At 40.2% G+C, this 12,703-nt stretch overlaps 2 protein-coding genes and 1 long non-coding RNA gene across 4 annotated transcripts in view; 1 reads left to right on the forward strand and 2 right to left on the reverse strand.

Moving 5' to 3' along the window:
* The window catches only part of LOC145453690 (uncharacterized), a 94,212-nt gene extending 91,582 nt beyond the window's left edge, over positions 1 to 2,630 (forward strand). For both annotated transcript variants that reach the window (XM_080331666.1, XM_080331665.1), the window contains 3 exons: positions 45 to 106; positions 427 to 516; positions 1,358 to 2,630. In XM_080331666.1, coding sequence (XP_080187792.1) covers positions 45 to 106; positions 427 to 516; positions 1,358 to 1,847 — 642 coding nt within the window. In that variant the 3' untranslated portion in view covers positions 1,848 to 2,630. The remainder of the gene's footprint in view (positions 1 to 44; positions 107 to 426; positions 517 to 1,357) is intronic.
* LOC145453684 (cilia- and flagella-associated protein 43-like) overlaps positions 1 to 12,703 on the reverse strand; it is a 252,286-nt gene that overhangs the window by 128,779 nt on the left and 110,804 nt on the right. The window lies entirely within an intron of this gene.
* LOC145454847 (uncharacterized) lies at positions 11,169 to 12,075 on the reverse strand. Its single transcript, XR_013920242.1, has 4 exons — positions 11,806 to 12,075; positions 11,558 to 11,647; positions 11,436 to 11,497; positions 11,169 to 11,307 (listed from the first exon to the last, which is right to left on the reverse strand). It is a non-coding gene; the product is annotated as an uncharacterized LOC145454847 (long non-coding RNA).

The raw sequence follows: 12,703 nt of genomic DNA on the forward strand, positions 1-12,703 counted from the left end.
GTTCGTATCATAGACAACGGTTTGAGTTGTTTGTTCCATTTTAGGACAAGCCGTCTGTGTCGTCCAGTTCTCTGAGTCCGGGATCACCAGCGTCGGACTTCTCACAGTGAGTCTAATTTGTTTCTTCTGTATTTGATATGATTGTTTTAGATCAATGGTGGCCACGTGGATATACTAACATATCACTTGTTTTGATATACTATGGTATCGAAAATATCACCATCAACAGACTATATGGAATTAAGCTAAATTTCAAGTGCAGCCTATTTCATGCAACCTAACAATTAACCACTAGGCCAGTGAAATCTATATTTTTTTTGCACAGCTCAAAATGCGCATTGTATTATTGTATAGATATCAAACTCGAATTGGAGGTGAAGACATAGCCGTTTTCTTTTTTTTTAATACGTTTGCTTTCCGTTGCAGATGTGCAGATAACTCCGACTCCAGTGCAGGGCAAGAGATGGTGAGCGATCACAAAGTTGCTAAAAGAAAAGTTTACAGTCACCATCACAAGTAAGCACTCGTAACATCTTTATTGCTACTACTCAAACACTGTTTGACATTGCTGATTCGATCTACGCTTGCTCATTTTCAACTTCTGTTGGATAGCATTTTTGAGGAAATGACATGAATGGAATATAAAACAAATTTGTCTGGTAGCTAGCTCTTGTTGGTTATAGTTCAATCTGGGGTAATTTAGGCCTATTTCAAACTTAGACTGACCGCCAAATTATTTGACAGCAAGACAAAGTTCATTTTTTTGCAATTTCTCAAATTAATTATTTATGTCCTATATTCCTGCCCGATATTATAGTTCGCACCAGTTTGCAGAATTGATGTTTTTATCAAAACTTAGGTACTTAGCCCATTAGCGAATTGGCATATTTCAAACTCGTATCCAAAGAACTCTAGCAGAAACAAATTCTGCAAAGATACAAAATTTATTCGTCAAATTCTTGAAGTTTTCTCTCTTGCCTAGTCCTAACTGTTCTTTCCGTGGATATGTTCGCGCTTCAATTATTTGTATTTTGCCTCAGTTAAGGTGTCAAGAAATGGATTGCGTTGAAATCCATTTCAATATCCATCAATATTAGCTTACATGAAACATTTCAACACCCTTATTCGGATTTGGTCAGCACCTACTTGCACTACTGCATATGGATCTAATGGTAGACTGCTTCTGCTTGTTGGCAGTTAACAAAGCTAGGCCGGGAATGGTACTTTTTGTACTTACTTGATATCGCCACGTCTGCTTCTACTCTTTAATACCAAAACTGGCTACTTGGATACCTCAACCCATATTCTCCCAAGTGTTGATCAGGTTGTCTGACCTCCATATTCTTTGCTTACGCAGATCGCAAGCCAATTCGAACCAAGTGAAAAAGCAACAGACCTCGACCACGCCGACCAGCAACCAAAATCAAGCCCCTGTTTTCATCAACATGCCCTTCATGATGACGCCTAACATGATGCCTACGACTCAATTTCTCAGCCCGGACGGGACTCCCATGATGGCCGAAGCTCAAATGCCTCGCATGGTGCAATCCTTCCCCATGTCCCAGCCGGGAGGCATGATGATGCCTCAAATGAACACGGACAACAACAACATGCAGTTCCCCATGTGCTTCATGTCTTGTGGTGGCGCTCAACAGAGAACCGAACACCGTCATCATCAAGCTCAAACCTCTGAGCAAGGCGTCATGTTTCAGCCTATGATGATGCCCATGCGGAGTCAGAGCAATTTTATGATGATGCCTTCATACCCTTGTATGCCGTCGTTTCAAACGCCTACATTGGTGCCTGTACAGACTTCAACCGAAGAACAGACTTCGCCCAGCGAATAAACTTGCCTGGCTTCTGCAAACTGGCTTGAAGAAGCAATAAGGCGAAAGAGGTCGCGCTGGGATAGCTGTCTGCAGCAACTTCCCAACACTTGCTCGAGTGAGAGATCGCTGTGCGGAGATCATAGCAAAAGAGCGTGATATTCCTGAATGATCGGCCGCAGGTCGAAAATGCAGCAGTGGGGTGACTCCGCGTATAAAAGTGTCCGTGGCATTTTGTATATAAATACAGAGGTGGTCAATAGCAGGTTGTAACCAAGTCGCACGGTTCCTAGTCTGGTCTTTGACTGGAGTCTAGTTTGTTGCGCTTTTGTGGGTGAAGTTGTAGGTCTGATAGCAGCATGTACTTTTCAAGACACATCCCTCAATTTTCAAAATAGCTACCTCGTATTACCCACTGAAAGTACACGAGCCATCGACTTGGTATGCTTTTTGAAACTCGGCAAGTTCTTTTCCAATTCTGTTTTTTGTACTTCCACTTGATTCAGTTTTGACTTGTCGTAAATCGCTGCTTTGACTTGTAATGACTTTTGAAGATACCGTGTTACTTCTAAATATCGATGCTGGCTACTTAGACCACCTCTGATGAATGCAACTTGTAGTTCGCGTGTGAAATATTTATGTAAAGGCCATGCTCCACCTGCGAATCTAATCAGCTGGCCAACGGTGGTATTGTTGGCCGTCATGTGTTATTGTGCGTTCCTGATGAAATCGTTTCTCCGGACTTTTTGCGAAATATGTAGCGTTAACAATGAAATGATGAGATATATACTATTCTTATTTGAAGACGCGTTTCGACTTTCTTGCTAGGCTACGATAAGGCAGGTAGGCGTTGGGCTATTTAGTTGGTGGAGCTGGTCGCACCACGTACGGCTGAACGACATCCACCACCTATTCGCAGGGTTGTCACTAGAAAATTTTCTAAATCTTCCGAATTAGACTAGGCTTCCGTGAGCGAGTTCCTGGGGGTCGTCAAGACACACTCGACTAGCCTACATAGGATATATGATACGGCCGTCTTGGCCATTGCTGGTGGGGTGGCAGGCCCGATCGGGAGTCGAATTGTGTCCTTCTGAAATGTCAATTCTATCACATTCGCAAGCTCGTTTGTAATTAACCAATTGGTATCACGCTGTTGCATCTCAACCAGACATTACGACAACACTTTTCAAGTTGAAGCCTCGTATTTCTCAACTGGTATCGGGATGGGGCCAGCTAACAGAGTAACAGCGGTATATATCACAGTGATTTTTAATAAATATTCATTATATTGTTTTCGTTTGGTTTTAATGGTTTCGTTATTTCAACACTGTTGTTGAAGCACAGTCCATTTTGTGCACCAGTAGTGTAATAAATACATTAGATATCTTTTTCGATGAGAGAGAGAATCTTTATTGTCGTCATCGTCAGTGATGAGCATGAGCGTCGGATAGAATTCGGACCGGACTATGAACAATATTTTCTGACAGTCAGATCGGATTCTGTTGCGGATTTTGTTTTGGATATGTCTGGATAGTTCTGACCAGACGTAACTTTTGATTTCAAGCCAAAAGAAAATATATCATCGGCTCGAAAACCAAACGCGGACAGTAGCCTAAACACCCTGATTGTAATAGAATTGTAGCACTCTGATGTTCTGTCAAGTCCTTACAAATATAAATTAGCCAACCCAGTGGTTCCCAACGTGGGCGATTTGGCGGTCTAGGGGGGCGAAAATGACCAAGGGGGCGAAAATAGCGAAGGGGCGATGGCGCGACGGCTTAATTGGATCCAATTCGGAGAAATGACCTTTTTTTTAGTCAACCCACGAAAATTTAGCTGCAAAAGTGTAAAAGTTCGACATCGAGCCGAAAAGTTGACCTTCTTTTTTTAGTCAACCAACCGGCCAGTACAGTTTGTATGGTCGTTATCCGGTTCACAAAATTCGGGGGGCGATGATCGGTGTGGAGCTTGAAAGCTTGAAAAATAAAAAAAAAGGTCATCACTTCGGTTCGACTCCCCAATTACCCGCTTCTTTACAATAATCTGTAGTGTTAACTAAAAAAACGTTCTTTGGGTCGGGGTCGAGTGTTTGATCGAATTCTGGTGCTTTTTCTAGAAAAAGAGGACAAATTCCCAAAAAAGATGACATTTACATGCGTCTTCCGAGCACACTTTCAATTTAGTAAAAAAGAGGACAAATCATCTTAAAAGAGGACGTATGGTTAACCCTAATCATTTTGGTAGCGCACTTCACAGAATCGTACGTTGCCGTGCGTTCCAAGTAATGCCACTCACAATCACGCTCTTGCATTAGCGAACCAAGTTCGATACCAAGTGATTCGCGAACAAGTCAGGTTAAGCCTATAACTCCGCATGGTATAGATTTATATATCTGCTTCTATTGGCTTACTACTCGGCACAATCCCAAGCAATGTTATATAAGATCAGAAAGCATTAGTTCTCTTGTAGCGCCAAGCACGGAAGTGGGTATAAGTATTTTGTCAATAATATTGGCATTCGCATAGATTACTATTATATTTTAGGTCTCTCTCAGTCCACGCGATCAGATTTACAGACGAGGCTGACATACGCAGTGTCTTTGAAAATTTAGGTCACGTAATTGTACAGTACAGGGCTGTTCAAAAATAACTCATTTTTCTGGATTCCAGTCGTTCAGTTATCAAATTGTCAGGTTACCCTAAAAAAACGCTGCACACCAAATTAGGTTCAATTCTAACAAGTATAGGGCTCCGCAGATCCAATTAAAATTTTTAATTTAAACTGGGAAATTAAAAAAAAAATCAAATTTTTCTGTCAAGCCCATGAAATTGTTGAGCTGTCTTCAGAGACGATGCAAAACTTGACTCAATTCTAACTAGTAGAAGTGGAGTTATTGGAGTTTTTCGTGGATATTTCTCGGATTATCATTGATTGGTGTAACTATAGAAAGTGACTAGTCAGTTCGTCATCAGATCTTGAAATAATGTCCATAGGTCCACGGCGTTGTGGTTGGTCAATATGGCACATCTGCACCTGGAAAATAAGAATATGCGGCAGCATTTTGTACTCGTATTTAAAGCTTCGTATAATTCGTTATTATTTGGGAAAAATTTAACTGCTGATACTTAGCTTTAAAAGTTATTGCTTTACCAATATCACGCATTGACTGCAGCGACAGGCAAATATTTCACTGGCAATCCTGTCTACGTCAGCAAAACTGAACGTGGGTAAACCCGTCAACAACTCAGAATATACTAGTTCCATACCCTCGGTTCGATTACTGTCTAAAATGTTCCTGCCATTGGAGATAAACATTGGCATCAGTGCATTTTGGCAAAATGCAGTTCAACGGATAAGGCTTCTCAAACAACTAGTGAAGAAATAGGGTCCTGATTTCGCTAGCAATGACATGAAATCAGTCATAAGGGCTGTAGCAATAACTAAGAACCCATACGCTCGCAGTAAAGCGTCGTCAGAAGGGCAAAATAATGAGATTGCCTTTGCTGACAATGCTAACCTTATGGAGGCGAAACCACTCTGGCCAACCATCCACAAGGGGCGCTAAAGGGGTGAGAATCGTCCATTATTGTTTACTGGCTCTACAGTTTCAGAGACACCTCACTCGGCTCTACCGGTAAATCTGATTACATGAGTAGAGAGGACAAGAAATTTATAGCAATATATATGCGATTCCCGATCTTATTGACCGATTTTATCATGAATTATCGAAAATTTTCGCACTTCGCGCTGGCTGACTACTCTGTACAACTATAATTTCGTGGCAAAAGCGAGCAACGTGATGGGGGATGACTTATCACCCTATGGCAGCCCAAGACTCAAGTATTTTTTTTTGGGGGGGGGGGGCGGGGGCTGGCGAGATGCTGTTTCGTTCCTGCCAACGCGTATACACCCGGAAATGTATCATTATTATTGAGGGGTCTTACCTTTTCTAATACACCTCACTCAGGTCTACCGGTAAATCAGATTACGTGAGCAGAGAGAGGATAAAATTTGACAGCAATCTATATGCAATTCCCGATCATAGTGACCGATTGAGTCATGAAATGTAAAAAATTTCTCGCGCTTCGCGCGTATAGGCGATAAAAAGCTGACTGACTAAATCCGGGTTGGGCAAACTTTTGAGCCCGCGGGCCGCATTCAACATCTGAATCAATTCGCGGGCCGCACTATATAATATTGGGATTATAAACCAAAACGCAATATTGGTATTTGATTATACAGTGATGACATGAAGATAATATATATGCCTATTTAAAACTAACCAAACATTGTTCGACACGCGTCAGAAACAGTGACGAAATTTCATAGGCTGGTCGACCTCAATAACCAATTTGTCAAAACTATAGAGATGAAAGTCGGTTGTCCCGATTCTTGAAACAGGATTGAAATTTAAATCTGTGAGCATCGATCTGCTCATAGATTTACTAATTCCACTTATGGTCCAGCTCCAGGACACACAATGCTGACAGCATCATAACCATGTTAGCTTCAAGCACGCTTCTACTATGTGTAGATAAAATGTAACTACCTAATTCTACGCATACAGAGAACGATTCTACCCAAGACACGCGCAAATCGTTTTTTATAAGCACGTCACTGAAATAAGTAAAACTGGAGTGGCCAATCTGATATCACCCTCGTGATCCGAATAATGTCAATCTCGTTTAGGATTTCTGTAATGTTGAGCAGTTGAAACCTTTCAAACTGCGTGGGCCTTGAGATCGGTTTGTCGCGCCAGAAATTAAACATAAAAAAGAATATATAGGAACTATTTACCAGAACAGTAATTCTCAAACTTTTAAGACACGCCCCCCCCCCTTATGATGATGAAAGATTCCGCGTCCCCCTTATCGTCATATCACTAAACGCAACCAGCATGCTAGCAAACCTAACGGGTAGTTTGATGGCATGGAAGGCTACGACTGTGGATGAGAGATTTTTAAATATGAAATTCAGACTAAATACAGAGCATATAATTATGAATCACATGTAAATCGCGCGGAGCGCGAAAAATATTTTCAGTCGAGGTCAGCTTCGCGCCCCCCTCCAGATGCTTTTATGCCTCCAGTTTGAGAACCACTGCCTTAAATCATGGTGAAATATACTACGAAAAAGTTTAATCAAGTCCCTGCATTAATTCGATTTTTAGTACGCGTTTAATCAATATTTTTAATAATTTTCTTTAGACGCTCGTAGGCCGCACAAAATGGTGTTGCGGGCCGCATGCGGGTCGCGGGCCGTAGTTTGCCCACCCCTGAACTAAATGGACAGTCCAATGTCGATGATAAGTAGCGGTAAAGAACGTACAGCCTAAGGGGGGTCTGGGGGGACGTTCGCTCCCATACGTTCGGTTTATCACCCTATCGGAGGCCCAAAAGCAACGTTTTTTTTGGGGGGGGGGGCTGACGAAGTTCTGTTACGGTCCTGGAGCTACACAGTGCTCGGGCATAAGAAATAAAATGCGTATTACACAACCGTCATTAACTCAAGATTGCAAAAAGGGTTGCAAATAGCGCAGAGTTATGTTTCTCCTGTTGCGACATCAATGGATCGCGGGTTCGAGTCACAAATCCCTGCCCAAGTATTACACCATGTAACAAAATTTTGCGAAAGTTTTGGTTGGATAATTTTTTTTTTATGTATTGTGTTTTAGTATTCAAAACTATGAATTACCAAAATTCTTCCCGAAGTGTCCCAAGTTTTCAAGAAATGTCAATGTTTCTAATTTTTGATTATACTCATAATTGATCCCTATTAATCCACAATCGGTGCATTAACAGAACAAAACGAAAAGGAATTTGAGATTGCTTTCTGCAGCCAATACTGCGTAGACCAGTCTTAGTTCTATATATCCCTGTCTTCAACCTAGAATAGCACATTTTTTTCTGGCTCAACACTTTGATCCAAGCTCTACCTATCGCGGACATTTACATTAATATCCGCCTTTTCAAAGAATATTTATGAACGTTCAAAATTTGTTGCTCGAACGTATTATCGGTCCCCACCCCCATGAGCCCAAAGGCACGCGACCATGGGACCTCGAATTTTACATCTTGTTTTGTTGTGTACTATAATCTAAGCTAAAACAAGCCTATGAAAATTGTTTCGTCGCCACCTTCAAGAATTAAATAGATTATATCAACTGAAATGTTGGCGTAAAATCACGTTTCGATTTACGCCCGAACTTTCAAAATTAATGGCACATACATATTACCCATAAGTCGACATTTTGACTTTCAAATACCTCATTATAGCGATAAAGCACCACCGGTAACTATGATTTGCGGCCTCGCAAGTAGGAGTGTTTCTGTTGTTAAGCGATTAGTTGTTCCAACTATCTTGCTTGATTTGGCTATGGTACCGTAGGCCCCTACCCTAAAAATTGGAAATAGTCCACTCGAGGATGGTACTGAATTTAAAAAATATGTGGCATTATATACCCTGATACAAGCCCTACAATTCACATTAAAAATTATGGCTGGTCAGTTGGTGTGGAAGGTGATATGGAAAATTGTATATACGTCGATCCAAATTTATCTTACACCCCCAAAACATAAATGATCTGACGCAGACCCCATAACTCACGCAGGTCCCAGTTTTTTACATGCGAGGAAAGATTCTGCTAGCATGCAATTGTTGACAAATTCGGGTCCACTGTCTCATCGGTATCACCTCTCCCCTACATACATATTGCCCGCAAACCGAGATTTTGACTTCCAAATAGCTCATTATAGCGATAAAACATCACATGTATGGTATGCTCATTAATTACAGAGTCTATGTGCATAGGCGTGTTTCTATTGTTGCATGACTAGTTAGTCCCACTATTTTACTTGATTTGGCTATGGTATCGTTGGCCTAAACTGTAAAAATTATGGATTTGAATTGAGAAAAAAAGTCCACCCAAGGATATGCTATTGAATGAAAAATATGTACAGCAGTTGTATAGCACGGTACATGCCCTACACTTTACATTAAAATTACTTCAGGTTTGTTCGTGTTGAATGTTACAAAGAAAAATGAATGCGTCGATCGAAATTTATTTTACACCCCCCCCCCCACAAAAAAAAAACCGAAAACGTCTGTCAAAGAGAGACCCCATAACTCATGCAGGTCGAAGTTTTTGGCATGCGAGGAAAGATTCTGCCAGCTTGCATTTGTAGACAAATTCACAGAGTGTAATCATGGGATTATCATGAAGAATATTTGAAATATTTCGGTCCCAGTGTTTCATCGGTACCACATCTCCCCCTGTTTAATTACCACGGCCAAAAAATGCACGTGAAGACTGCTTGTTTTGCATATGACGTGAAAATTGACTAATAAAAGTCAACTCAACGGAAACTAGACGTTGAAACTGGTTTTCCGAGCAACCTATTCGGATAAACGACCTTTCTCAGTCAATTCTCCAGCGATCAGAGTTAATTGAATAAATTTCCCGTATATGTGTCCTCTTTTTCGAAGTGTATTCAAACTGTATCGCTTCGAAGTATCAAAAGTCATTCACAAATATTTTTCCAATAGTTTGCCTCCTGTGTTTGATGACTTTTTCATTCCTGCTAAAAATGTCCACTCCCACTACACGAGATCCTCGTCTAAAGGAAATATCTACTTACCCCCACCCAATAGCAACCTAACTAAGAGATCTATCGACTACTCGGGACCTATCATCTGGAATGCATTACCACCACATATCCGTGAATTGCCTTATAATAGATTCAAAAAAGCCCTACTTGATCACCTCTTGTCGTTACACTAACACTGTTGCCCTACCTCGCCCAGACATTGCTTCATTGATCATTTGCTACCATCGTTTAATTTTTCTTCTATTTTATTTTTTTAACTACCGTAACATTTTTTACAGCCAGACTGTTTAGAGTCAAGTGTACCTGTTTGATGCTGGTGTGATCAGACTAGATGACCTTAGGGTGGATTGCACAGATGCCGATTGAAAAGTAATCACCGATTGCCTTAATCGGCGATAATTTAATCAGCGAGCAAGGTCACCTGGTGACTCTGTGGTACAGATACGGACTCGCCTGTGAGTTATCTTATCGCGGATTACTGACGCAAATCGACGCAAATGACGTACGTTAGCAATCAGCTGTTTTCGGTCGGTGGCGATATGAACTGTGTCGTCATAAGGGAGAGATGCGCTCTTCATAGATATGTATGTTGATGTCATGTGCGTATAGCAGCTAACTCTGCTAACTAAACTGTCGCTATTGCACAGTGTAAGGTTATGAACAAACGTTTTGAGGTTACGAAAAGAGGTATTGTAGGAATAGCGTACCAAAATCATCGTCTTATACCGGTATTGCTATGCCAGAAACTCTACTACAAATTTCGTATATTGCAGGACATTTATCTCATTACTCTGGGATATCTAGAACTAGATAGATACTTTTCAGATAGAATTTTATTTTCCGTTTATTGGTGCATTTGTCATGATAGCCGCTTCACCAATGTGAAGATATACAAATTGAGCTCATACACACACATTTGCATACGATTTTGATTTCTCCATACCAATGACAATCGGCTCTGCAGGAGTGTAGAAGTAAATTTCAGCCATTGCAAAGATCTAACTGTTGTGCAATGTGCTGTACAAACAGTAAAGCATTTATGTTACAATTTTGCAATGCAAAGTTATCTGCTGTTACCCAGTTGAGTAATCTTGTTTGTTGACAGCCAAACCTCACTTCAGTTTATCAAGAATTTAGTCAACCATAAAATTCAATACAACCTGTTTTATAGAGAGCTACATTAATATAGTGCAATATCGACTGAGAATAACAATGGATCCATACCTCAATGTTCCTGCTACCCTCCGGATGTTAGAGAGTGCCAAGAAGATCCATTGGAATATACCCTGGAGGTTAGCGACACCGATAACGTGACGGCACAACCGAGCACGACTTCAGCGCAGACAGATTGTTCAAAATCACTTCTCTGGAATGTCTTGAGTATTTCATCTCGTGTTTGAACACCAATAACCACACATTCAATTCCTCGTCAATTATTTTTATTACGAGATCCAGTAGCCTATGCTGTAGTCAGAAATGGACAACTAGAAAATCAGCTTTTCAAAATTAGACTATAATGATAATTACGACTGCATATTTTTCCAACTTAGAATAGAATTATAGACAGTAGTTATTTTTCAATTAAATTAGAATAGGGATTACTGAATATGTGAAAATTTGGAAATTGAATCTGCACAACTCGCTTAGTATTGTAGAGTTCTACTGTAGAATTTTCAGCAAAACCAGAAATTAAGTTGGAATTATATTACTGGCATTTTGCACTTAATTCCTGGCATTTTGCACTTACTATTCTAATTATACAGCCAATTAACTAGTTGTCCAAGTCTGGTTTTTGTGCTATTTCGATTCGTTGCAGTATTTTCTCAATTTTGCAGTTCTTTTTCCATTTCCAGTTTCTGTTACTTGAGAGGCATCTGCAATTCAAAATATTTCATTCTGATATCATGCTGCTCCTTTGCCATTTCCAGGACGCTCATTTCTGAACACCACATTTTGATCACCAAAATTATAGTTAAAATATGATTTTTTTTCATCAACACACCTGGCTCTCTTTTTCGAGACAATTGGTGTTGAGCTTTTTGTGTTCTGTTTCATCTTGCATATCTGAATGTAGTAATGAATAAACTGTGGGTTGCATCACCATCATTGTATGCTAACACTTACCGGTCTGGTGTTCCATCCTGAAGTCTGTCGAGGGAACTGAAGGAAGCGTCACATCGCCATCAACAACGAAAAGGGTAGCAATTTCATTTGCTGCAAGAAAACTATGGTTAACAACAGTTGTATTGAAACTCAATAGAGCAATGTTAATGTCAATCAAAACAACCCGCAATGTTCTATTTGAAGTATTCGTGTGGCTATGTTAGTACCAACACGATTCATATGGATTTCAAATTAGTACCTCAACTTACCATCGCTGTTGTGACATGAAGAACCGGCTTCTGTGTTCATATCCTCGTCGATGATGAAGGTGCAAACTGAAATCTTCGGAACATGCATCTGAATAGACATTTTATTCAAAAATTTTAGTTAGAAATACCTTAGAAAAGTTACTTTCAAATTATTTTATCCCGGTTTATCTTAACCTCGCGAAACATAGGAAGGATGGATGACTAAAATCATGACTTGACTCGAGTTGGAATAGGATGAATGGATTTGACTCGAGTCACTGCTTCAATATGACATATGGTATATGAGAAATCCGTACTCGAAGTCAAATCTTCAAGTCAGGTTGCAAGCCTAACAATAATATGGCCAACGATACTGCTCAGGCACCTGCACAGTAGCAAAGCCAGACTGTTACATGTTAAAATTGGATGCAAGTTCCTCTGTCATTGGTTGTAACATATTAAAAAAGTTTATGTCCTAAATGCACTCACCATTGTTCTTGTGACTATCGAATACGCAATTGTAGTCATACCGATGTTTCAAACATTCGATTTGAGATGGAATAAGGTCTGAAAAGTGATAATAAATATACCAGTACTATAAAAATCAATTGCAGATTGATCATGGAGCGGTTCAGATTAGGAATTTGCTGAGCAGTGTTCCCCATGTGTTGTTTTCGTATAGCTGATGACGTGCAGCAGTCTCTGGATATGGTTAGTTTGTTGGGAATTACAAAAAGACAATAAATCCATGTTTCTCATGATCATCAAAATTTGTCTATTCAGTTCAAAACGAGCGTTAAAACGTGAGTATGAAGCACGCAGAGAGTCACGATAAACACAGATGGAAACAATACATCTCCTACTGCGAATTTTAAAGTATTGTCAGTAAAATTACCTATCGAAAACCTTTTCCAAGGAG

This window comes from Botryllus schlosseri, chromosome 13 (genome assembly GCF_051294905.1).
Source record: "Botryllus schlosseri isolate E-star chromosome 13, Bs_hap1, whole genome shotgun sequence".
NCBI classification, from domain to species: Eukaryota; Metazoa; Chordata; class Ascidiacea; order Stolidobranchia; family Styelidae; genus Botryllus; species Botryllus schlosseri.